The sequence below is a fragment of the Prosopis cineraria genome, unplaced genomic scaffold (assembly GCF_029017545.1).
Source record: "Prosopis cineraria cultivar Desert tree isolate PC_DT_omini unplaced genomic scaffold, ASM2901754v1 PC2, whole genome shotgun sequence".
Taxonomy (NCBI): Eukaryota; Viridiplantae; Streptophyta; class Magnoliopsida; order Fabales; family Fabaceae; genus Prosopis; species Prosopis cineraria.
Genome location: NW_026555333.1, coordinates 41,764,261 through 41,789,085, shown reverse-complemented (window position 1 = coordinate 41,789,085; position 24,825 = coordinate 41,764,261). Strand labels below are relative to the sequence as shown.

The window sequence follows — 24,825 nt, the reverse complement described above, 5'->3', positions numbered from 1 at the left end:
CGAATCTGTGTATAATGATAATAGTAGTTCTATCCACAGCAAACCGATGCTTGCTGATCACTTATAGGTCACCATAAATATACCAATAGAAAATGATGCCAAACTACTAGTGCAAGTAATAGATAAGGATATATTCATTATTTCTGATGCTGCTGGCACTTACATGGCTTGACCTACAAAGCTCATCAAGTTAAGGGTATGAAAATTGTCTATTATTTAAAATCTCATCCATGTTTAATTTTGATCTTACTAATTAATTTTACATTTTACAGACCTCAAAAGCCAAAGGGATAGTACATAAGCCCGTCAAATAAAAAAGAAATTATCAAAAGGATCTACCTCTGTAACTAAGGCAGGAAAGACTGATACAAAATCTACTCAACTAAGATATCCTAATCAAATGCATTTAGAGTGATTATGCACACAACATTTAAAAATAATGCCATTCATGAAATGGAAATGGATGAGGGGATTTATGGTGAGACGGTTGTTGAAAGATTAGGAGCATAAAATATTAATAATATTCTGACAAAGGATTGGCTACAAATCATAGTAGTTAGTTTATATGTTAGGTAGTTTCTAAGCTTTGTTACTTGTGGTATTTATTTATTATTTATAATGATCTTTTTATTTTTTCATTGTAGGTTTTTGTATTATACATTTATTGTACCAAGCTCATTGATGATAAAATTTTCATTCATTAGCCCACAAAACACAAGTACATACAACATTAATCATCATTCTCAAAAATTGCTAATGCATTTAAGGCCAAAGGAAAGAAGAATATGTTATTTTTAACTCTTCACAATCCAGGGTGAGTTGTTTTCTATTTTCCTTTAAATTTGATTGACATTTGATTTAATATAATATTTTGTGTTTTCAGGTAACATGGATACTCGCTTGTATCAATCCATTCATCCCTGTAATTTATTATTTTGACTCATTAAAAGATAATGAGCTTAAAAATTATAGGTCTATGAAGATATTATTTAATTAGTAAGCATTTGGTTCTCTATTCTTTATACTTGTTTATTATAACAATTAGTCATAATTTCATTTAGTATGCTTAATTATGGTAGAGCCGTAGCACGTTATTGAAATGGTGAAGGTCTCCCTCCAAATACATAAAAGAGTGATCCTGTTGAGTATTATACATGGAACAAAATAAGGGTTTGTATTATTTGCTTAACAAAGCATGTTTGTTATGTATATAAAATGATTGTTCAATTAATATTTTATATTTGTTATTTTAAATATGCTATTTTAGATTAGTGCAGAATTTCTAAAAAATTCTAGAACATCCAAGTTATAGGGAGGCTCTGTCAGATTTTCTTTAAATTTGATCTGTAGATTCATATCTTGATCTCTAAAATGTTAATTAGCTCTATTTTGTTTCTAACATGTTTGTATAATTACATCTTAATTTATTGTTTTAATAGGTATCTATACAAATAAAAAAGCTAGGAGTGTGGTTACAATGTGTTGAAGTTTATGAAAGAAATAATCACACAATAAGAGTTGATCATTCTGCTAAATGTAAGTATTCAAAGTTACATTCATGTCTTACATATAACATAGAGAATTAACTATATGTTGATTTTTCTTGTAGTATTTTTTTGGAGCAAGATCTTTGCATTTCACCATGTAGTAAATAGAAGATGTGATTGAAGAGTGATTAGAATATATAATTAGTTGTTTGTGATAGGTAACATCTAATGTTAGAAAAGTACTAAAAGTTTTATTAGTTACTTAGCTAGAGATTAGATAAGTTAGAATTTTGATCTTAGTTTGTCTTAATTTCAAGTTCTTTAATTGTATATAACTTTTAATGTTTAATTGTATTATTGCTAAATTCATTTTTTTTGATATTGTTATAGAATAGCTGTCATTTGCAATGAGCTAAACACGATAAAAAAATTAAAAAAATAAAAAACATATGGGAGCGCTCATTAGGAGAGCACTCCCGTAGAATATCATAGAGAGCACTCTTATATGGCAACCTATCGGAGTGCTCTCAGAGAGAGTGCTCTTGTAAGGCACAATACCGAAGTTGTAAGGCACCATACAAGAGCGCTCATGTAAGGCACCATATAAGAGCGCTCTTTCTGGGAGCACTCCAGTATGGGAACCTACAGGAGCTCTCTCAGAAAGACTGCTCCTTTATGCTATTCTATGGGAGCTCTTCCCTAATGAGCGCTCCCGTATGTCTTATTTTTTTTCTTTCATATAACAAACATACAGGAGCACTCTTAATTAGAGTGCTCCCATATGCTTGACCTATAGGAGTTCTTACAAAGCACTCTTGTATATATGAGAGCACTGGATTTGGGAGCGCTTTCCATAAGGCAAAAATAAGCGCTCACATAAAGTATTTTTGTAGTAGCAAAATTTGATGACAGATAATAGATTTCAGCCTAGTCTTCTGCTTCCAAAATTCATTTTCAATGTCTAATATCCTCTTTATAATGTTTCTGGGAAAAATAGAGAGGGAGAGAGAAAAAAAACTTTGTGATAAAGAACGGCACCAACAATTTTTATTCAAAGAAAAAAAGGAATGATTCAGAGAAAAAAAAAGAAAATATTCAGTTAGCTAAGGATTAGTTACAATGAATATATTATGTTTTAATAATAAATTTAATTTGAGAATAAAAAATAAAATATACGTAATTGATTTTATGAATGGGCCATATTTCAAAATATTCAAAAATCTTATCTATAATTTATGGAAGCTGTATTTTTTGAGGGCATTGAGCTAATTTTCTCTTTATTTTATTTTCAAATAAAGTTAATAACTTAATCACTCTTTCCTCATTATGGTAAGTAGTTGAAGTTGTTATATAATAGAAATTGGAGGGAGTATATAAGTTTGCAAGCTAAACGCAAATACTATAAGATCTAATTAAATAAGGAATTGCTAGTCAGTAAAGAGAAGTCTCCTAGAGTGAAGTAAGTCGTTGCGTTTCAATTTCCACTTTCGTCTATATCTCTCTCTCGTTTCTCTCTTTTGTTCATTGTTCAGTGGCATCGGGTCATAGCAGTTAGAAGAGAAGAAAATGAGATCTGTGTGATTTTTATTTGGAAAATAGTGATATCATGGCGAACACTGTCCAGGGAGAATCTTCCTCAAACTCTGGTGGTGCTTCTAATTCAACTCCAAATTCAAAATGTGATGTTTTCTTGAGTTTTAGAGGATTAGATACTCGCTTGAAGTTGACAGATCACTTGTATCATGCTTTCAAGAGCAGTGGGACCAGAGCATTTAGAGATGAAGGACTTGACAGAGGAGAAGTTATATCCAACTAAATCTTTCAAGATATTAAGGATTCTTGTTGTGCAATTATGGTTCTCTCTGATTATACACATTCCAAATGGTGTTTGAATGAACTACAACACATTCTTGAAAGCATGAAGGAAATGGGTCGATGAGTTTTTCCCATTTTCTATGATGTAGATTTGTCTGATGTAAGACATAAAGCAAAAAGTTTCAGAGAAGCTCTGGCTGAACATGAAAAGAAACCTGGAGGAAATAACACAGAGAAAGTTCAGAATTGGAAAAACTGTGTCTGAAATTGGCAACATATCTGGTTGGGACACCAAAAGTTGGTTAATTATTTTTCAAAATGACTTGATCATATTTTCAAGATTATTAGTTTTTTTTTGGCTTGATCATAATAAAGAATTGAATTTTAAAACTTTATTCACATCTCCATCAAATGTTTTCTGTTTTATTTTTTATTTATTACTTTCTTTCGTTTTCAATGATTTTAATCTGTTCAGAAAAATAAAATTTAAAATGATGAGCAAATGAACTGAATTACAGTTCATATATCACAAATAGAAACATTTGTGGATAAATTTACATCATGCCTTCAAATTAAAGAATGACCGTCACAGGATATGAACCCTATCACACATCCTTTAATTCCTAAATTGAGAAATCTTTTCATTTTTAAAACATAATTGAATTTGTACTAAAAATTATGACATAAAAATCACTATAATAAAAGTTTCAATATTTTTGTAGAAATTTCGGCAGAACCTCCCTAGTAAATAGGATCTTTCAAAAATTCTATAACACACTATCTTACACAAAATATAGTATCAATCAGGAGATCAATTCCTTCTAGCTAGCAGATAACATATATCAAAATAGAATCCTAGTTACAGGCTATGTGGAGCATCTAACATTACTTCTAAAATAAAATACATGAATTCAAATATTTACATCAAAAGGGAAATAATGCTAAATAAAATTCCACCCAGAACAGTTGTATGCCCCTCAAAGGTTAGTAATAGGATTAGCTTTGAATAATAAATTTGAGACCAAAATAAATTTCTAATGAATGGCATCCCAATAATAAATAATTAAATGTGTATAAAAAGAAAGTTTAACATAATTATGTACGCTAGAAATAACAATTTTTGCAAATAAATATTTAATAAACTTTGTCACAAAAGGACTTGATGTAACCTTAAATAAATTTTTGATTCATTAAAGTATCATATCAAATGTCTTTATCATGTAATTTCAATAAAGCAAATAATTGCATTAAATAATTATAAATATGTTATTAAACAAAACCAATGAAAAATAGATCCATCAAATAATTAATAACTCATAATTATAGGAACTTATCAGAATAAATAATAAACATGGACACACAGTCTATGAGAGTGAATAACCAAACATGACTAATGCCATGAAAATAAATGTAGACATATAGTCCACGAGGATAAGCAACCAAATGCAGCCTAAGCTATGAAACAAATGTGGACACACTGTCTACGAGGATAATGTTAGCTAAATACGGCTCGAAACCACAAAATCAAATGCAGGTATGAAACCCACAAACAACAAACGTGAGTGCGATGCTCACAAAAGTCAAACTAGCTAGTCATAACCATGGCACACCAAGGGCTAATGGAACTGCTGTTAGCAATCAGTGCCTTGTAAGAAGTCCCTTTTTCAATCCAATTTCAAACATGCAAGAAAATTATTGGTAATAAATAAAGTTTTCATTTTTAAGGTTGAACTCATATGAATCATTCTCTGTATCAATCTAATACTCGATATAATGAAATCTCATAATCAAAATCTAAATTGTAGTTATTAATTAATTAAAATTTCAAAACTGATAAAGGTAATTTCACAAAATAAAGAAGTTTAACAAACAAACTATTCAATAAACACATCATTGTTATTAAAATAATCTGCATAAAAAAACATACTATTTTAGTAAAGGACATTTTTATTGAAAAATCAGTTGGGATACTATTCACTTATCTATAGTATCTTCAAAGCTCAAAACTCATTTCTTACAACTTCAATCAAGCTATCTTGTAACACCCTCAAATTTACAAACCGATTTTTTGCAAATTATTAATTCAAGAAATCATTTTTTTTTTCATTGAACCCTTATCATACCCTTATCATGGTAGAAAAATTTCTACCATGATACATCCAAGACAATATACCACAGGTCTTAAAATATCTCAAAAAGCAATTAGAACCATGAGGGACAGACATGATCCTCATAGCATGTTATTTAAATTAGGTCATGAATCAAAAGGGACAGACATAATCCTCTTGGACATATAAATGCATTTAATAAAAAGGATTAGAGTTTACATGCTCCATAGACAAGATATGTCCTAAGTTGGCACAAGATACATTGTATAATCAAAATAAGAGGCAACGTAAAAGATGGTGTCTCATACACCATAATTACACCTCTGGTGCTTTCTCGGCCGGATTCGCTCCTGTAAAAATATTAACCACGGGGAATGAGACTTAAAAGTCCCAGTAACCAAAAATTAATATGTAATGATGCATGCGGATGTAACTAATCATGCGATTGCTAAGTGGGCACACAAAACATTTAACCAAACAATATTTTCAAACAAACCGAACAAGTATTTAATTGCATGACTGCACCTTATATCCTCCTTTCACCATGCTCGGACGCCAAATCACCCGGCCAAAGGTGAGTTGGACCAAGCGACACGCCACTCATTGGGTCCAATGAGGGCTTACCACGTGGTAATAATTAACCGAACAGAAATTCCCATTAACACCATACATTAAAATACCCTGACAAGTCATGCATCATTCAAATATCCAAACAGGAATATATCCGAACAATAATATCTCATCATGATAAATAAAAAATAAATTTTTAACCCACTTGGCAATAATTTCAAACAAGTATATACAGTATTTATTTTCAATAATTCATAATTTTTCCAAACAACAAAACAACACATAACCATTCACAAACACACTCATCACAACACATTAATAATGGTTACCTTGTGTCTTGAATAACAAGTTCCCCTTCACAACTCCTTTTTCACCACTATCTTTGTCAATATAATCTACATAATTATTTCACAATACTATATATTAATTTTACATTAAAATAAATAACTCTAATTTAAAGAGTTAGAAAGTCTTAAATCTATAGTCCATATTAACACTAATTTAAGATTTATGCCTCATTTAACTTCCCAAATTCTTTTCTAAAATTCTCGTACCCTAATGAACTATTTTTTTTATCCTCAATTCACTTCTAGTATCACAATTTCATCCTTCTACATTCTAAAAATTCATCCAAAAATAAATTAAAAATTTTAGAATTATCCTGAAGCCTCAAATCACCTTTCTATAACCTCAAAAATACCTATTCATACTTAAATAAATATTTAATAATCATAGGTTTATCCCTACATCTCAGATTCCACATAAATTCAACCATATAGATCTAGATTTTAACTCAAAAATTCTTAAACATGAGTTTCAACCTCAAGAAAATATTCTATAATATTTATTATATCCCTAAGAATTTTAACCTATATTTTTAATCCATCATATCATCAGATTAACTATCCTATAGAAAAATCCTAATCAAAATATTTACTCTATCCTACAAAATAATCATATCACTAGAAAGCTAATATTATTTAGAAAATAACTATAAAATTAATTTTGTAATTAAATAAATTTTTAAATGCTAATCTAAACAGGAAAGTTAGAACATACCTGAAGAAAAAGAAAATAATCCCCCCTTGTGAGAAAACGCCGAGCAACGTGAGAGGAAGAGAGAAAAATAATATAAAAATGGGATTGTGAGTCCCAAAATTATATTAAAAAAAACTATAGGTTTGAATTTAATTATTCAAACCTTTGGGCCAAAAGTTGCAATTTTCTCTAAATTGCATCTTAGCCTCTCATGCTTCCTAATGCACACACCCCCTCCTTTTTATACATGAAGGCACCTCTTCTCTTCCCTCATCTAACCAATGTGGGACTTAAAACAACAACCTTCCACCCCCTTTTTTTTGTTCCTTCTACCTTCTCTCTTTTTTTTTCAACACATACATAAAAAAATTATTTATGTATTATATCTTAACTAAATATTGCTTATGTGGTTTTAAATTTAAATTTTTAAATTCATAATTAAATACCTAACCATAATATTATTTCTAAATAACCTCAAATAATATAAATTCCTATTATTATCATTTTTTTTTCTCAAAACCTAAATTCCACAATTTCTTTATTATATAAAAATCAGGATGTTACAATTCTCCCCTCCTTTTAGAAATTTTGTCCTCAAAATTTAATAGATAAGCATAGAAACTATGTACCTAAGCAAATAAATGTGGATAATCTCGCCTCATACTCTCCTCGGTTTCCCAAGTAGCATCACCTAGGGCTCCACCCTTCCAAATCACCTTCACGAGTCGGATGGTCTTATTGCGTAGTTGTTTGTCCTTAAAGTCCTCAATTCGCTCCGGTTCGGATCTAAAGGTCAAATTCTCCCTCAATTCTACTTCTTCAGGTTCAATAACATGGGAGGGATCCGGGTTGTACTTCTTCAACTGTGATACGTGGAACACATTATGGATACCTGCAATCTGTGGAGGTAATGCAACTCTATATGCAGTAGATCCAATTCGCTCCAAGATCTCATACGGGCCCATAAATCTAGGTGTCAACTTCTTTGCCTTAATGGATCTACCAATGCCTGTCACTGGAGAAACCTTCAAAAATACATGATCTCCTACTTCAAACTCTAACGGCCGTCTCCTCTTATCAGCATAGCTCTTCTGTCGGCTCTGAGCGGTTAGCAATTTTTGCTTAATCATTGCAATCTTCTGGGTGGTCTGCTCTACAATTTCTGGACCAATGATACTCCTCTCACTTAATTCTGTCCAACACAAAGGCGATCTACACTTCCTTCCATACAAGGCCTCATAAGGCGCCATCCCAATACTAGAATGATAGCTGTTATTATAAGCAAATTCAGCTAATGGCAAATGATTATCCCAACTACCTGGTAGTTCAATGGCACAAGCTCTCAACATGTCCTCCAAAGTCTGGATCGTCCTCTCTGTTTGTCCATCTGTTTGGGGGTGGTATGCGGTGCTAAAACTCAGTCTGGTACCCATAGCCTTCTGTAGCGCACCCCAAAAGTTTGAAGTGAACCTTGGGTCACGATCTGACACAATTCTAGAGGGTATACCATGAAGTCTAACTATCTCCTTAATGTATATCTCAGCAAATTTCTCTAATGTAGAGGTAAACTTGATCGCCAAAAAGTGAGCTGATTTGGTGAGTCGGTCTACTATCACCCAAATAGCATCCTTACTCGAGGGTGTTCTTGGCAGTCCAGTGATGAAATCCATAGAAATATCATCCCATTTCCACTTTGGAATATCTAACGGTTGCAGTGTTCCAGCTGGCTTCTGATGTTCTATCTTTATCTTCTGACACGTTAAACATCTAGAAACAAATTCAGTTACATCTTTCTTCATTCCTGGCCACCACCAACCTCGCTTCAAATCATGGTACATTTTAGTTATACCGGGATGAATTGTATATTTGCTCCTATGAGCTTCTTCTAAAAGGATATTCCTCAATCTTGGATCATTAGGTACACAAACTCTACCTTTATACTTCATCACTGTGTCCTCAGAGATGGTAAAATTTGGGGCCTTACCTACCACTATCTCCTTCCTTATATTCCTTAAGTAGTCATCACTCTGCTGTGAGACTCTGAGATCTTCCCAGAATTTGCTCTCAAAGTCTGCTACCTGGAGTGCGGCCATTTGATGTTCAATCACATCTACTGGAACATCATGAAAACTGTTCCACAAATGATATTCATGAACCATCAAATGTGCAGCATGAATAGTCTTTCTACTTAAGGCGTCAGCTACCACGTTAGCCTTACCCGGATGGTAATGTAATTCAAAGTCATAATCCTTCAGAAATTCCATCCATCGTCGCTGCCTCATATTAAGCTCTTTTTGATCAAATAAATACTTCAGGCTCTTATGGTCACTGAAGATTTGAAACTTAGATCCATACAAGTAGTGTCTCCATATCTTCAGAGCAAACACAACTGCAGCTAACTCCAAATCATGAGTAGGGTAATTTTCCTCGTGTGGTCTCAACTGTCTGGAGGAATAGGCAACCACTCGGTCATTTTGCATCAAAACACATCCTAAACCCTTTAAAGAAGCATCAGTGTACAGAGTGTACGGCACCACAGGGTCAGGAATAGTCAATACTGGAGTAGTGGTTAACCTCTTTTTCAATTCTTGGAAAGCAGCTTCACATTTGTCAGTCCAAATAAATGGGGCATCCTTCTTAGTCAGCTTAGTTAAGGGCATCGCAATTTGCGAAAATCCCTTAATAAAGCGACGATAATAACCTGCTAAACCTAAAAAGCTTCGTATCTCTGTAACAGATTTTGGCTGTTCCCACTTCATCACTGCATCAATCTTGCTAGGATCCACCGCAACTCCGTCTCTGGACACAACATGGCCCAAAAACTTTACTTCTTGGAGCCAAAATTCACACTTGTTTAATTTGGCATAAAGCTTATGTTCCCTCAAAACTTGCAAGACGATTCTTAAATGCTCACCATGAGCCTCCTCATCCTTTGAATAAATAAGAATGTCATCAATAAACACTACTACAAACTTATCTAAATAGGGTCGAAAGATCCTATTCATGTAATCCATGAATACCGCAGGAGCATTCGTAAGTCCAAACGGCATCACCATGAATTCATAATGCCCATATCTCGTCCGAAATGCTGTCTTAGGTATATCCTCTGCTCTCACTCTCAATTGGTGGTACCCTGACCTTAAGTCAATCTTTGAGAAAACTGCGGATCCCACAAGCTGATCCAGCAAATCATCGATTCTCGGAAGTGGATATTTGTTCTTGATGGTTACTTTGTTCAATTGTCTATAATCAATGCACAATCGGAGGCTTCCGTCCTTCTTCTTTACAAAAAGGACTGGAGATCCCCAAGGTGAAACACTCGGTCTGATGAAACCCTTCTCAAGTAGCTCTTCAATTTGCTTTTTCAGTTCCGCTAACTCTGAAGGGGACATCCGATAAGGAGCCTTAGAAATTGGCCCTGTACCGGGTACCAATTCAATTGAGAACTCTACCTCGCGCTTTGGGGGTAAACCGGAGACTTCGTCTGGAAATACATCCGCAAATTCTTTGACAATTGGGATATTCTTCACGCCTTCATCAATCTCAGCTTGGATAGAGAAGAAAACCATGTAGGCCTGGCAACCCTTCTTCATACATCTATCAACTTGCGCCGCCGACAAGAAAACATGATCTTGAGTCTCGACTGGGGTCACCGACAAAGAAGATAAAGACACACTCCTCTCTCTACAATCTAGGATAGCACCATTTGCAGCCATCCAATTCATTCCCACAATTACATCCATACCTCTCAGTGGTAGGATAATTAAGTCCATAGTTGTTTTCCTATTTTTAAACTCGACTACTAGGTTAAGGCATGCCTTAGCAGTCCTTACAGATTCTCCCGCAGGAGTAGACACATTCATATCAAAAGGTAAAATACACACAGGCAAATCAAGGTTCTTTACACAAGTTTCAGAAATAAAAGAGTGTGTAGCACCCGAATCAAATAGTGCAACAATATCATGATGAAGGATTTTGATGTTACCTCTAATGGCATCTGGGGAGTTCATGGTGTCCTGAGTAAGAGCAAACACACGGCCAGAGACAGTAGGATGTTGGGAAGGGTTCTTCATATTTGAGCCCTGGTTGTCCCCACAAAACTTTGCAATGTGACCGGGTTTCCCACAAATGTAACAGACCCAGCACTGTCCGAAATGACGACGCCCGCATTTAGTGCACTGTTGAGAGCTCGCTGTACTCGGGGCAGGGGTAGATACTGTTGGGCTCCTCTGTGACCCGTGATAACTACTATGATAGCTCCTCTGTCCTTGGCCCCTTTGAAATGGACCCTTCTGCCTTCCTTGGTTCCATGAGCTACTCGAACCCTGATGGTTTTTCTTCATAATGCCTCCGGTGGGTCGAGGGTAGGTTGGGGGTCTACTATATGAATAACCCCTCTTCTCTCTCTCAACCTCCTTCTTACTGCGAGCTACTACTTGTAGTTTTATGCACATTTCATCATAATCTCGGATATCTAGATGAGCCAATTGTTCCCTCAATTCTGGTCTAGCCTTCTCCAATAAGCGCTTAGCCTTCCATTCGGAATCATCCCTATACTGCAGGTACGTGGAGTATCTAGATAACTCCTGAAACTTAGCAATGAATGTGTCCTCATCGAGGTTCCCTTGCTTAAAGGCATGGAATTCCGCTTCCTTCTCAGACCTTAACTCTGATGGAAAGTAATGCCTGAATAATTTTTCCTTGAATTCCTCCCAGGTGAGTGTAGAATCATCCCTGGGCCCTGCTGTCTCCCACCAATCTCTTGCTCCTTTCACTAGGAGCACTAATGCTACTTGTACTTTTTGATTGCTGGTGCATGTGACTACTCGAAAGATGGATTCGAGTCTCTTCACCCATTCCTCTACCACGGATGGTTTAAGGTTACCATCAAACGTAGGAGGGTTAAACTTCCTAACAGTTTCCCACACATCAGTAATGGTCGGTGGGGCTCTCTGTTCCTCCTGCCTAATTTCCTTCCTTCTAGACTCATGATCTCTCAGAGTGGCAGGATGTGAGGAACTGCCTTCCCCCACATGACTCTCAACATGAGCCCTATCTCCATTTTCAGTTACCTTTTGCCTCTTTAGCTCCGTCAACTCTTGTTCGTATCCTTGAACCTTGTCTGTTAATGTTTTTACAAGCATTCTTAATTCCGCCAAGTCAGGCTCCTCATTTGGCAGTGGCGGTGGCAGGTGCTCATGTTGGAATCCTGAGTTACCACGAGTAACAGGCATTTTCTCTCCCCTCCTAAAGGATACAAGATATAAATAATAAAATTAGCCTAGCTATATAATGGCCATACAATGAGAAGCACCATAACAATGTATATTGCCAACCGACTATATGCAATGCACCACACATAATAAATACATATTAAATTCACACAAATAATAGTTTCAAACAAAAGTTTAAATAAGTGTTACTAAAATAGAGGCTCGAAACATGATGCTCTGATACCAATATGTAACACCCTCAAATTTACAAACCGATTTTTCGCAAATTATTAATTCAAGAAATCATTTTTTTTTCATTGAACCCTTATCATACCCTTATCATGGTAGAAAAATTTCTACCATGATACATCCAAGACAATATACCACAGGTCTTAAAATATCTCAAAAAGCAATTAGAACCATGAGGGACAGACATGATCCTCATAGCATGTTATTTAAATTAGGTCATGAATCAAAAGGGACAGACATAATCCTCTTGGACATATAAATGCATTTAATAAAAAGGATTAGAGTTTACATGCTCCATAGACAAGATATGTCCTAAGTTGGCACAAGATACATTGTATAATCCAAAATAAGAGGCAACGTAAAAGATGGTGTCTCATACACCATAATTACACCTCTGGTGCTTTCTCGGCCGGATTCGCTCCTGTAAAAATATTAACCACGGGGAATGAGACTTAAAAGTCCCAGTAACCAAAAATTAATATGTAATGATGCATGCGGATGTAACTAATCATGCGATTGCTAAGTGGGCACACAAAACATTTAACCGAACAATATTTTCAAACAAACCGAACAAGTATTTAATTGCATGACTGCACCTTATATCCTCCTTTCACCATGCTCGGACGCCAAATCACCCGGCCAAAGGTGAGTTGGACCAAGCGACACGCCACTCATTGGGTCCAATGAGGGCTTACCACGTGGTAATAATTAACCGAACAGAAATTCCCATTAACACCATACATTAAAATACCCTGACAAGTCATGCATCATTCAAATATCCAAACAGGAATATATCCGAACAATAATATCTCATCATGATAAACAAAAATAAATTTTTAACCCACTTGGCAATAATTTCAAACAAGTATATACAGTATTTATTTTCAATAATTCATAATTTTTCCAAACACAAAACAAAACACATAACCATTCACAAACACACTCATCACAACACATTAATAATGGTTACCTTGTGTCTTGAATAACAAGTTCCCCTTCACAACTCCTTTTTCACCACTATCTTTGTCAATATAATCTACATAATTATTTCACAATACTATATATTAATTTTACATTAAAATAAATAACTCTAATTAAAGAGTTAGAAAGTCTTAATCTATAGTCCATATTAACACTAATTTAAGATTTATGCCTCATTTAACTTCCCAAATTCTTTTCTAAAATTCTCGTACCCTAATGAACTATTTTTTTTATCCTCAATTCACTTCTAGTATCACAATTTCATCCTTCTACATTCTAAAAATTCATCCAAAAATAAATTAAAAATTTTAGAATTATCCTGAAGCCTCAAATCACCTTTCTATAACCTCAAAAATACCTATTCATACTTAAATAAATATTTAATAATCATAGGTTTATCCCTACGTCTCAGATTCCATAAATTCAATCCATATAGATCTAGATTTTAACTCAAAAATTCTTAAACATGAGTTTCAACCTCAAGAAAATATTCTATAATATTTATTATATCCCTAAGAATTTTAACCTATATTTTTAATCCATCATATCATCAGATTAACTATCCTATAGAAAAATCCTAATCAAAATATTTACTCTATCCTACAAAATAATCATATCACTAGAAAGCTAATATTATTTAGAAAATAACTATAAAATTAATTTTGTAATTAAATAAATTTTTAAATGCTAATCTAAACAGGAAAGTTAGAACATACCTGAAGAAAAAGAAAATAATCCCCCCTTGTGAGAAAACGCCGAGCAACGTGAGAGGAAGAGAGAAAAATAATATAAAAATGGGATTGTAGTCCCAAAATTATATTAAAAAAAAACTATAGGTTTGAATTTAATTATTCAAACCTTTGGGCCAAAAGTTGCAATTTTCTCTAAATTGCATCTTAGCCTCTCATGCTTCCTAATGCACACACCCCCTCCTTTTTATACATGAAGGCACCTCTTTCTTCCCTCATCTAACCAATGTGGGACTTAGAAACAACAACCTTCCCCCCCTTTTTTTTGTTCCTTCTACCTCTCTCTGTTTTTTTTTCAACACATACATAAAAAAAATTATTTATGTATTATATCTTAACTAAATATTGCTTATGTGGTTTTAAATTTAAATTTTTAAATTCATAATTAAATACCTAACCATAATATTATTTCTAAATAACCTCAAATAATATAAATTCCTATTATTATCATTTTTTTCTCAAAACCTAAATTCCACAATTTCTTTATTATATAAAAAATCAGGATGTTACAATCTCCTTACAATTACCTTATAAAGTATATTAAGATTTTAGTGCACTTTACTTTTGACTCAACAAGTCTCTTTTTAAGAGATCCATTCAAGAAAATTTATAATAAAGACTTTGAAACTTTAGCAACCAAATTTACACATAAAAGTTTTTCCTTAGGCTTTTACCAAACATCTATTTACAGCATCCCAAACCATTGAATAAACATATAATCTTCAATTCTCTTGACCACCATTTCCAAACATCCAAGTATAACTTCTAAATTGATAACATAACTTGTAAACTCTTTAACCTCATAACTCTCAATAATTCCAGAGCGTAGATAAGATCTCAATAATTCCAACCATACAATTAGATTTTCTAACCTACCATTTTTTTACCCAACACTTTATTAATAACCATTCTATCTTAAAGAATTTAAAGTTACATACAAAGTCATAATAATCAAATTTCTTTAATTTGTAACATACACATTAAATTCATGCATCAATAACACTCAAACTAAATGTATCTATCACAATAACTAATGAAATTCATAAACATAAAATAATCAAGCAAAACTCTCCTCGGGGCATTTTTATCGAACACTTATCATTCATTATTCTGGACTAACACCAAGCCTCTTCTCCTTAAATCTCATCTCCTACAAATCACAAAATTAATATTGAACTCAATCAAACAACCCAATTCCGATTCCTTAAGAGGAAAAATTTAATTGGGCTCTAAAGAAAATTAAATCTAATTCCTCTTCTTCAATATAAGCACAAGTGAATTTATCTACCAAAAATCATATTCCTAGAACTAAAATTTTAGCTTGTTTAGATCCCATTACTCCTCTTTTTTGCACATAGCAAAAACAAGAAATAAGCCACAACTTAGCCACATAACCCATTCACATACTCAGTGAGAAAAATAACACCCCCAAAACCCTCCTCGATTAACAAAGTTAATAGCAGGATGAGGAAATTAATAAGCAAAAATAGAGGATGAAATGACGTACCCATGACGTACCCAAACCACCCACACTTGAACACAGTGATGACATTGAACTAAAAATAAGCAGGGGAAGCCATTGCATGGTCAAAGAAGAGCAAAGGAGGAAGAAGATCGTGAACCCATAACAGTACCCGTAACAATGACGGACGAACGAAGAAGGAAGAAGGAAGATCTCTACTCACTATCACCAGATGACGTCGAAGGAGGGAGAAGAAGGAATTGATGGTGAAGCTTGAACGTGGAGTGAGTAGATCAACTTTGAATAGATTCCTTGCAATAGCAACTGTCGGTGACTTGAACCCCCACACCGACGACCAACTGAAACGGAGGTGAGCAAAGGATGGAGGATCGATTAGAGCGTTCTCTTTCTCTCTCAACTACTCCAAATATTTCAAAAATAAGAATAAAAGAGGAAGAAGGAGCAACTACCCGATTTAATCTCAGCCACTTCCATTTATCTTTTTTTAGGGGCAAAATGGTACTTTCATGCAATAGAAAGAAAAATCAAATCTACCTTTTTGTCCATAGTGAAGACTCGAATCCTAAATTTAGATGACAATGGTCAACAGAAATACCACTAAGCCACCAATGCATGTTGTTATTCTTGTCCAACAATTTATAAAAATACAATAATTTTATCTTATTAATTAATCTAGCTTTATAATTATAATATATAGTTTATTTTTTGGAAAATCATCATCAATTTTTTATTCTTGTAGGCCATTGGATCAATTCTTGCCCACAATTCACAATCCAATTATCTCCCCATTACTACCTGCGATGTTATGTCTAGTTTTAATAAACATTATTCTTGATGAGTCATATCTTGCATTATTGTTTTATTTTATAGCTTGAAGCGTACCTTATCAAAGAAGTTGTTGGAGCAATACAAACACATTTATGTTCCTAGTTATCATCTCATGATGATAATCTGGTTGGAACAGAGAAAGAATGGTTGATCTAATGTTGTGTTTGGAATTAGATTGGATGACATTCACTTTGTAGGGATATGGGGTATGGGTAGTGTTGGCAAAACAACTCTTGCGAGAGTTTTTTATGAAGAAATCTCTGACAAATTTGAAATGTGTTTTCTTGCCAATGTTAGAGAAACTCTGCAAACAAAGGACCTACTTTCTTTGCAGGAAAAACTTTTTTCTAATCTTGGGATAAATAAGAAAATTAATGATGATTATGAAGGAACGAAGATGATAAAAAAGCTTTCTGCAATAAAAAGGTTCTTCTTGTCCTTGACGATTTAGATGATACAAGTCAATTAGAGAAGTTAGTTGAAAATCCAAATTGGTTTAGTAAAGGATGCAAAATAATTATCACAACAAGAAATAGTCATGTGCTCACCTTATGTGGAGGAAAACTATATGAGCTGAAAGCCATGGAGAAAGACGAGTCTCTTCAACTCTTTCTAAGAAAGCATTCAAGAAAGATCACCTTGAAGAGGGTTATTGGGAGTTGTCTGAATCTATGGTTGCATATGCAGGATGTTTTCCTTTAGCAGTTAAAGTTGTGGGTTCTTTTCTTTGAAAAAGAAGTAAAGTTGAGTGGACCGATATTTTAGATGTATTGAAGAAAATTCCAAATAAAGATATTCTTCAAATACTTAAAATAAGGTATGATGGATTAAATGAGGAAGAAAAAACAATATTTTTGGATATTGCTTGTTTCTTTAGAGTTTGGAAGAAACATAAAGTAACACGAGTTTTGGAAGGTTGTGATCTAAACCCAACAATTGGTATGACTATCTTCATTGAAAAAACTTTACCAGTTGAAATGGAAGATTCTTTGGGATATCCCACTTTAGAGATGCATGATTTACTTGAAGAGTTAGGTAGGGACATTATTCGTCAAGAATCTCCAATGTCGGCTACTATAGCAGGTTGTGGAAGTTAGAGCACATTAAAGAAGTATTGGAAAATAAAAACATGGTGAGGGTTTTACTTTCTAAATATCTCATTTTGTTAACAGAGATTGATCTCAAGTTTTTACTATACTTTACTTTCTTATCATTTTGACCTTATTTTTATGGCAATTGACATTTTATTAGGGATCTAAAGCAATACAAGCTTTATTATTCAAAGATATTATTCTTAGAACTCAAGGAAAAAAAAGTACACCCTAGAGCCTTTTCAAAGATCAGTAATGAAACTACTCAAAGTAGAGTACACTGATAATCAATTCATCTTACTAAAGGAATTGAAACTTTCTAGTACATTGAAAATTATTCGCTGGCCAAAGTTTCCTCAAAGTCTCCCACTTCCCTTGGATAAACTTGTTCATATTGAGATGCAAGAAAGCAAAATAAAGCAACTTTGGAATGGTAGACAGGTGAGATCAACGTTTCATGTAACATTGTCTATTTTAAAAATATATTTGCATGTCCATGTTTTATTGATATATTGTTTAATGAGGCTGACTCTCCAATCTTTTGTTTGTCTAGTCTATGGAAAAGTTGAAACGTATTGATCAGAGACGTTCTCTCAATTTGATCAAACTCTAGACTTCTCAAGTGTTCCAAATTTAGAACATTTAAATCTTAAAGGATGCAAATCCCTTGTAAAGGTTCATCCTTCACTTGGAGAGTTGAAAAGACTTATTGAGATGAAATGAGTTCATGTAGCAATCTTAAAAACCTACCAGAAAATTGGAAAAAAAATTCTTTGGAAAGGTTAGTTCTAAGTCATTGTGAAAAAGTTGCAGTGCTCCCAAAGTTTGGGGAAGGTATGACAAAATTATCTTATCTTGATACAAGTGATACTGCTATAACAAGTGATACTGCTATAACTACACTTCTACAATCACTTGGTTTCTTGACTAGTCTTGAATATTTGGATTTGACAGGGTGCAAAATTCTTGATCTTGGCAAGTTGTTGAAGACTCCCATAACTCATCAAATTTCTGGCTTGAATGTAACTTCACCAACAGAGTTATATTTAAGTAGGTGTGGCTTAAATGATGGATCAATTCTTGATAATCTTGGTCATTTATCATCACTCATTGTATTGGATCTTAGAGAAAATGATTTTGTTAATCTGCCCACGAATTGCTTCTCTAGTCTCTTTCTACTTCTCTATCTTTTTGTGGATGATTGCAAAAGGCTCAAGTCATTGCCAAAGCTTCCAACACGATTGATTCAGTTAAATGCAAGCAGTTGTGATTCAGTGGAACCCTTATCAGATAGAGAGTTATGGAATTTGGTTGCTTCATGTGACCACGAGATATGTTTGTCTAATTGTCTTCCTACAATCTACGTATTTAGTGATTTAAGTGTATTTTTTTAACTATATATACATAACATAATTAATTCTTTCTTTTAGTATCGTGGGCGAATTGAATATGTAAATACTAATGAGAGGCACAATGGTTATGCTGTTACATCATTGATGTTTAAGCACGTTAAGGTATGGCCATCTCTTTTTAATTTGTGTATATTATTGGGACATGCTCCCATTAAGGGTAGTTAATGTTAATACAGTTTAGTATCGGTGAAGTCGGATTGTTTGCCCCAAAGAGATTTTTTTGCAATTATGCCAGCTAGAAGTGAAATACTGCCATCATGGTGTGCAAATAAAGAATATTATATCACGGTGGTAAGAAAAGAAAGGAATGTGAGATAATAGTGGACATACCTCAACATTTCTATGAAAGAAAGTGGATTGGAATTGTTGTATGCCTCCAGGTTGGACCAGTATGATATGGTGGAGTAGTAAAGCTGCAGAAGATGATGGTTATATTTGCAAATAGTGGGCCCATACTATGATGAATCGTTGGGAATCCGATATTACTACTTATATCTGCACAATGGTATTGGAATTAAATGAGAAACCATGTTGGCAACTTAGAGGCCATGAAATCTCCCTTCATATTTTACTTTCTTCTTTCAGCAGCATCATCAACATGAGAATAATATTGGGATGTGGGTGGAGAGTGATATGCAAGGAAGAGATGCAAGAGTGTTGCCATCTCAATCATTTCACCCAACTACCACTGCTTGCTCCTCTTCATCAGCTCATGCTTTCACGTACTCTCCTTGACCATAGTAGCTGTAAAAGTATGGGGAGAAGACAGAAAAAGACAATGTAAGTGGTAAAAATAACTCATCTTCTTAGCCCCTCCCTCTCTTCTACTTCTACTTCAACCGTTCTTTCAACAATTTACTTTTCTTCAAATTGCTGAAAATCATTCACAGTTGATCCGCACAGGTTATGAACTACCAATGAAGGTGATACGAGGATCATGTAGTTTTTCATATTTAGCATTGTGCATTCAGCTATGAACTAGAATTAGTTTAAATGATATGAACAGCTTTTTGACTGGGGACAATGAGGAGGACGAAATGGAAGTGCCTTTATTATTGTTATTATTACTATTACTATTACTATTACTATTATTATTATTATTATTATTATTACTACCACTTTTATTTTGCCTTCACTTCCATTCATTTTTTCGAGATTAAATATAGGTTGTATCAAATTTAACATTTCTAAACATTGAACCTCTCAATCATTTATGTCAATAGTTGACAATCTATTTTCATTTCATGTTCTAAAAATTTATTTAGTATAAATTGCTTAAGTTTCATCCCAACAATCAAAAGAATGAACGACATGAAGGGACGGGAAAAGCAATGATTTAGGTAATAATAAATTGAATTTGTGAGATAAAAGTGCATGAAATATTAAAAGCCACCACAGTTGTTAGGTACCAAACTTCAACAAAACATCAAAAATTTGGCAATTATTTGCTCACATGAAATGATGCTTTGTTCAAGGGACAATAAATGTTCATCTTTGTTTATCATTTTTTGATACACTACAGCAAAATGCAGTATTTTCAACTTAAGAATATTGACGGGCATAACTTAAAGTCAAAAATGATAGAATTTTTTACAAATAATTATGACCGTCAAAGTATCATGTCAAGATTAAAATAATATTTTCAACGCTACTGGAAGAAAGCTTTTTCAATGACTATTTTGACCCTCTTTATTTAGTGTCAAAAATATTAATATTTAATAAATTTTTGTTAACTTTTATTTTTAATAAACTTTCTTGATATTAATAAAATTGATAGAAATGTCTTATAAAAAAAACTGGAGAGAGAAATATTTTAAATTTTTTTCCAATTAACATTTTTTGAAAGATTTATCACTTTTTTAATCAAAGTAAAACACTTACTTTTAGTATAGATTATTGATATTGATAGATGTTTGGATATATAGTTATTTAGTATTAATATGTTGAAAAAAGATATTCATTGATCCTCCTCTATCCGCATGATATCTCTTCGGTTATTGATACTCCTAATTAATAAATATTTTTAACATATTAATAAAAAATAACTATATATGTAAATATCTACTTATAATCTATACTAATTTTCATTATCTATATCTATATCCATAATCTATATCTATAATATTTTAAAAGTGAGTATTTTTTTTAATAAAAAAACTGACAACTCTTCCAAAAAAATATAAAACATTAAACATTATTATTATATTTGGAATTAATATTTGAAAAACCCATTAAACTCATCAAGGAAGGGCTGCTTCTTCGATTCTGATGGTGCTTCTTTTTTATTCCACACAAGTTCACGCAATGATTTACAAGTTTCTGTTGTTTGCCTCTTTTCGGTATCCCTTGATCAACCGCCCAGTCACTCGGGTAGGGTAATTAGGTTCAGCCAATCACTCCAGGTTCTTTCTCTTTCTCAGAAAACAGGCCATCGCAATGCCTTGTTCCATGATTAGCTAATTTTCGAACAAAACTATGAATTAGTTTAAACGTGTTGCGTGAGGAAGGAATAATCTGGAGCAGTGCTTTTTTTCTCCCAACGATGAGGTAACTCAGCTTTATTTTTCTTTCATTTTATAAAATGATATAAAGTATTTTTCATTTTATGTTTATTTTATAAAAATTAGAAGTTGCCGCCAAATGCACTATTTTATTTCCCACCATTCTCAATAGTACAGTTATTGCTCCTAAAAGCTGCATACACGTTAGTTGTTTTTTCATGTCGCTTGACTTGAAGCATAGAGGTATTCTTCTCTCATCTATTCCATTGGTTTCTGACTGTGCTTGTTTTAAGTGACGGTGGCTTTGTGCATTTCGATAAGATTTTTGTGATTCCATTTATTCAACAGGTGGATTGGTTTTTAAAGAAGAAGCAGGAAAGCAAAGGTACTGTAATGATTTGTTTATTGGCTATATCCAGCCCTTATTCTGTAGTTATATATTCCATATATTTGATGTTGTGATTCTCACTAGTTGAAAATCTAAATTCTTTACCAGAACGTCCTCAAACATTTTATATCTTGCTTTTCCAAAAAGAAAAACAGAGCATGATTTCCTCCAATAATCATCCCAATTTGTGTCGGCATATCATACTGCTTGGATTTGCATGTGATCCTCATATGGTTAACCTTTGCTAGGTATCCCTTTAATTTATCCAAGGATACATAGCACTACTTCCCAATGACTAGTACGGTGCTTTGTAAGAATTGACTCACTACTCTTACAATCAAGGAGAGATTAGTGATTGTTAGATAATTCAACTTCCGAAACAACCCTTGGTATCTATCAATGTTTGTCAAAGGCTCCACCTATACAAGTACAAGTTTGATATTAGGATCCATGGTATATTAGTACACCATAGTGCAGTCAATATTTCAATGTAGGGCTAAGAATTAAATGGAAATTGATTGGAAATGGCTAGGGGCTCAGAGAGTTAGAGATAGAGTTTTTCTTGTTTCCTTGTCTTTAATCATTATAAAGATAAGAAATAAATGTAAATGCTGTTTCTCTAGAAATTTTCTCCGGTATGTTAATTTGTTTGTCAACAATGCTTTTTCTCTAAAGCTTTATTCCTCAGCTATTTGGTCATAAGCCTGTTTAAAGCTATATTAAAGGGACTTGGACTCAATATTTGTTTCATATGACAATTTTTGGATTGTGTCTTTAACATATTTGCTGTTGGGAATAGAATTTTGATTAAAGCATTTAATGTTGATAAACTGAGGAAGGTATTAAAAGAAATACAATAGAAGAATAAACATGATAATAGTTCCGTGTCATGTCAAGAGTTTGTATAGTGTTCTATTAGATATTGTTTCTTTAAAGCATGACAAATAATGGCAATAATTTTTGCTCATTATCCTGTAATTGACTTCTCTCCCAACTTTCGGTCTTTTATGTAAAGCTTACTTGTTATTTGTTAAAGCCCCTGCATTATTGATTTGACTTGCAAAGTTTTAAAATAGAACAATCATAATATTGAATGCCTTGTACTATTTGTTTTTCTTTCTTTTTCCTCCTGTTAGCTAATTAAGTGATATGTATTATGTGCTTCTAGTTAAACATGGAGAAGGAGTGGATGCAGATTAAAAATAGAGCACATCCTACATATAGAAAAGGGGTTATAGATTTTTTAAATTTTACATTTGAGCACTCAAACAAAGATGAAATTTACTGTCCTTGTGTTAAGTGCAATAATTGCAAGAAAAAAAATCGTGAAGAAGTTGAAGGAGATTTACTACAATATGGAATAGTTTCAAATTATATAATATGGTATAAGCATGGAGAGGATCTATACATGGCATCTACTGAATCAAGTGACACTAATGAATCTGATAGGGAATCAACACAGAACATGTTAATGGATCATTTTGGGGTTTGGGATGAAGAGGAACCTAATGAAGATGCCAGCAAGTTCTTTAGTTTATTGAATGATTCTGGACAAATCTTATATCCAAATTGTAAGAAGCTTTCCAAATTGTCATTTCTAATGAAACTATTCCATATAAAATGTCTCTATGGTTGGAGTAATAAATCATTTTCTATGTTACTTCAATTGTTGAATGATGCATTTCCAGAAGGAGTACAATTGCCAAAATCTGATTATGAAGCAAGGAAGATCATCTAAGACCTTGGGTTAGATTATATAAAGATTGATGCTTGTGAAAAAGATTGTATGCTATTTTGGAATGAGCATTTAAATCTAGAGCAATGTGCAATTTATGGCACTTCTAGATGGAAATCGGAAAACAATGATTTAAAGAGTAAAAAAATTTTGAGAAAGATTCTCCGTTATTTTCCTATAACTTTAAGATTAAAAAGATTGTACATGTCAAAAAAGACAGTGGCGGATATGACATGGCATTATGACAAGCATGTGGGTGATGGTGTTCTAAGACACCCTGCTGATTCAGAAGCATGGAAAAAGTTTGATGATCCTTTGCTTTTGAACCACGCAACATTAGACTTGGTTTAGCTAGTGATGGTTTTAATCCCTTTGACAACATGAGTACACAATACAGTATTTGGCCTGTAGTAATAATTCCTCTCAATTTAGCCACATGGAAGTGTATGAAGGATCCTTATATGATGCTATCATTATTGATTCCTGAGCCAAAAGGTCCAGGGAATGATATTGATGTTTATTTGTAGCCTTTGATTCAAGAGTTAAAAGAATTATGGGAGGTAGGGGTTGAAACTTATGATACATCACAAAGACAAAATTTTAACATGCATGCAGTAGTTTTATGGACAATTAATGACTTTTCAGCTTATGGAAATTTATCAGGATGGAATACTAAGGGAAAGTTGTCTTGCCCATCTTGTAATGTGAAGACTAATTCCATGTATTTAAAACATGGAAAAAAATATTGTTTTTTGGATCATCGTCGCTTTTTACCAATTAAACATAGATGGAGACGTGAGAAAGATTTGTTTGATGGAAGTAAGGAATTTAGGCATTGTCCTGAGCAACTAGCTGGGGAAGATGTACTTCATCAGGTTCATGATCTAGAAGGCCTAGTCTTAGGGAAATATACCAAGAAGAGGAAGAAAAATGAAATGGGGTGTCAAACCGGTTGGCTTAAGAAAAGTATTTTCTTTCAATTGCCATATTGGAGTACTTTATTGCTATGACATAATTTAGATGTTATGCATATTGAAAAGAATGTTTGTGACAATATAATGGGGACATTGATAAATGTTTTGGGAAAAACAAAAGATAATTTAAATGCTCAATTAGATTTGCAAGCTTTAGGTATTAGAGCCAATTTCCATCCTATACAACATGGTGACAAGGTTTC

General features: G+C 33.3%; 1 protein-coding gene and 1 long non-coding RNA gene across 2 annotated transcripts in view; one reads left to right on the top strand and one right to left on the bottom strand.

The window, feature by feature from the left end:
- Nucleotides 1-19,759, top strand: part of LOC129302763 (disease resistance protein Roq1-like) — a 28,833-nt gene extending 9,074 nt beyond the window's left edge. Inside the window, exons 7-8 of the mRNA XM_054941646.1 lie at nucleotides 19,318-19,404; nucleotides 19,610-19,759. Coding sequence (XP_054797621.1) covers nucleotides 19,318-19,404; nucleotides 19,610-19,759 — 237 coding nt within the window. The remainder of the gene's footprint in view (nucleotides 1-19,317; nucleotides 19,405-19,609) is intronic.
- On the bottom strand, nucleotides 12,513-14,326 carry LOC129303397 (uncharacterized). Its single transcript, XR_008591470.1, has 3 exons — nucleotides 14,178-14,326; nucleotides 13,451-13,516; nucleotides 12,513-12,901 (listed from the first exon to the last, which is right to left on the bottom strand). It is a non-coding gene; the product is annotated as an uncharacterized LOC129303397 (long non-coding RNA).
- Nucleotides 19,760-24,825: the final 5,066 nt, after the last annotated feature.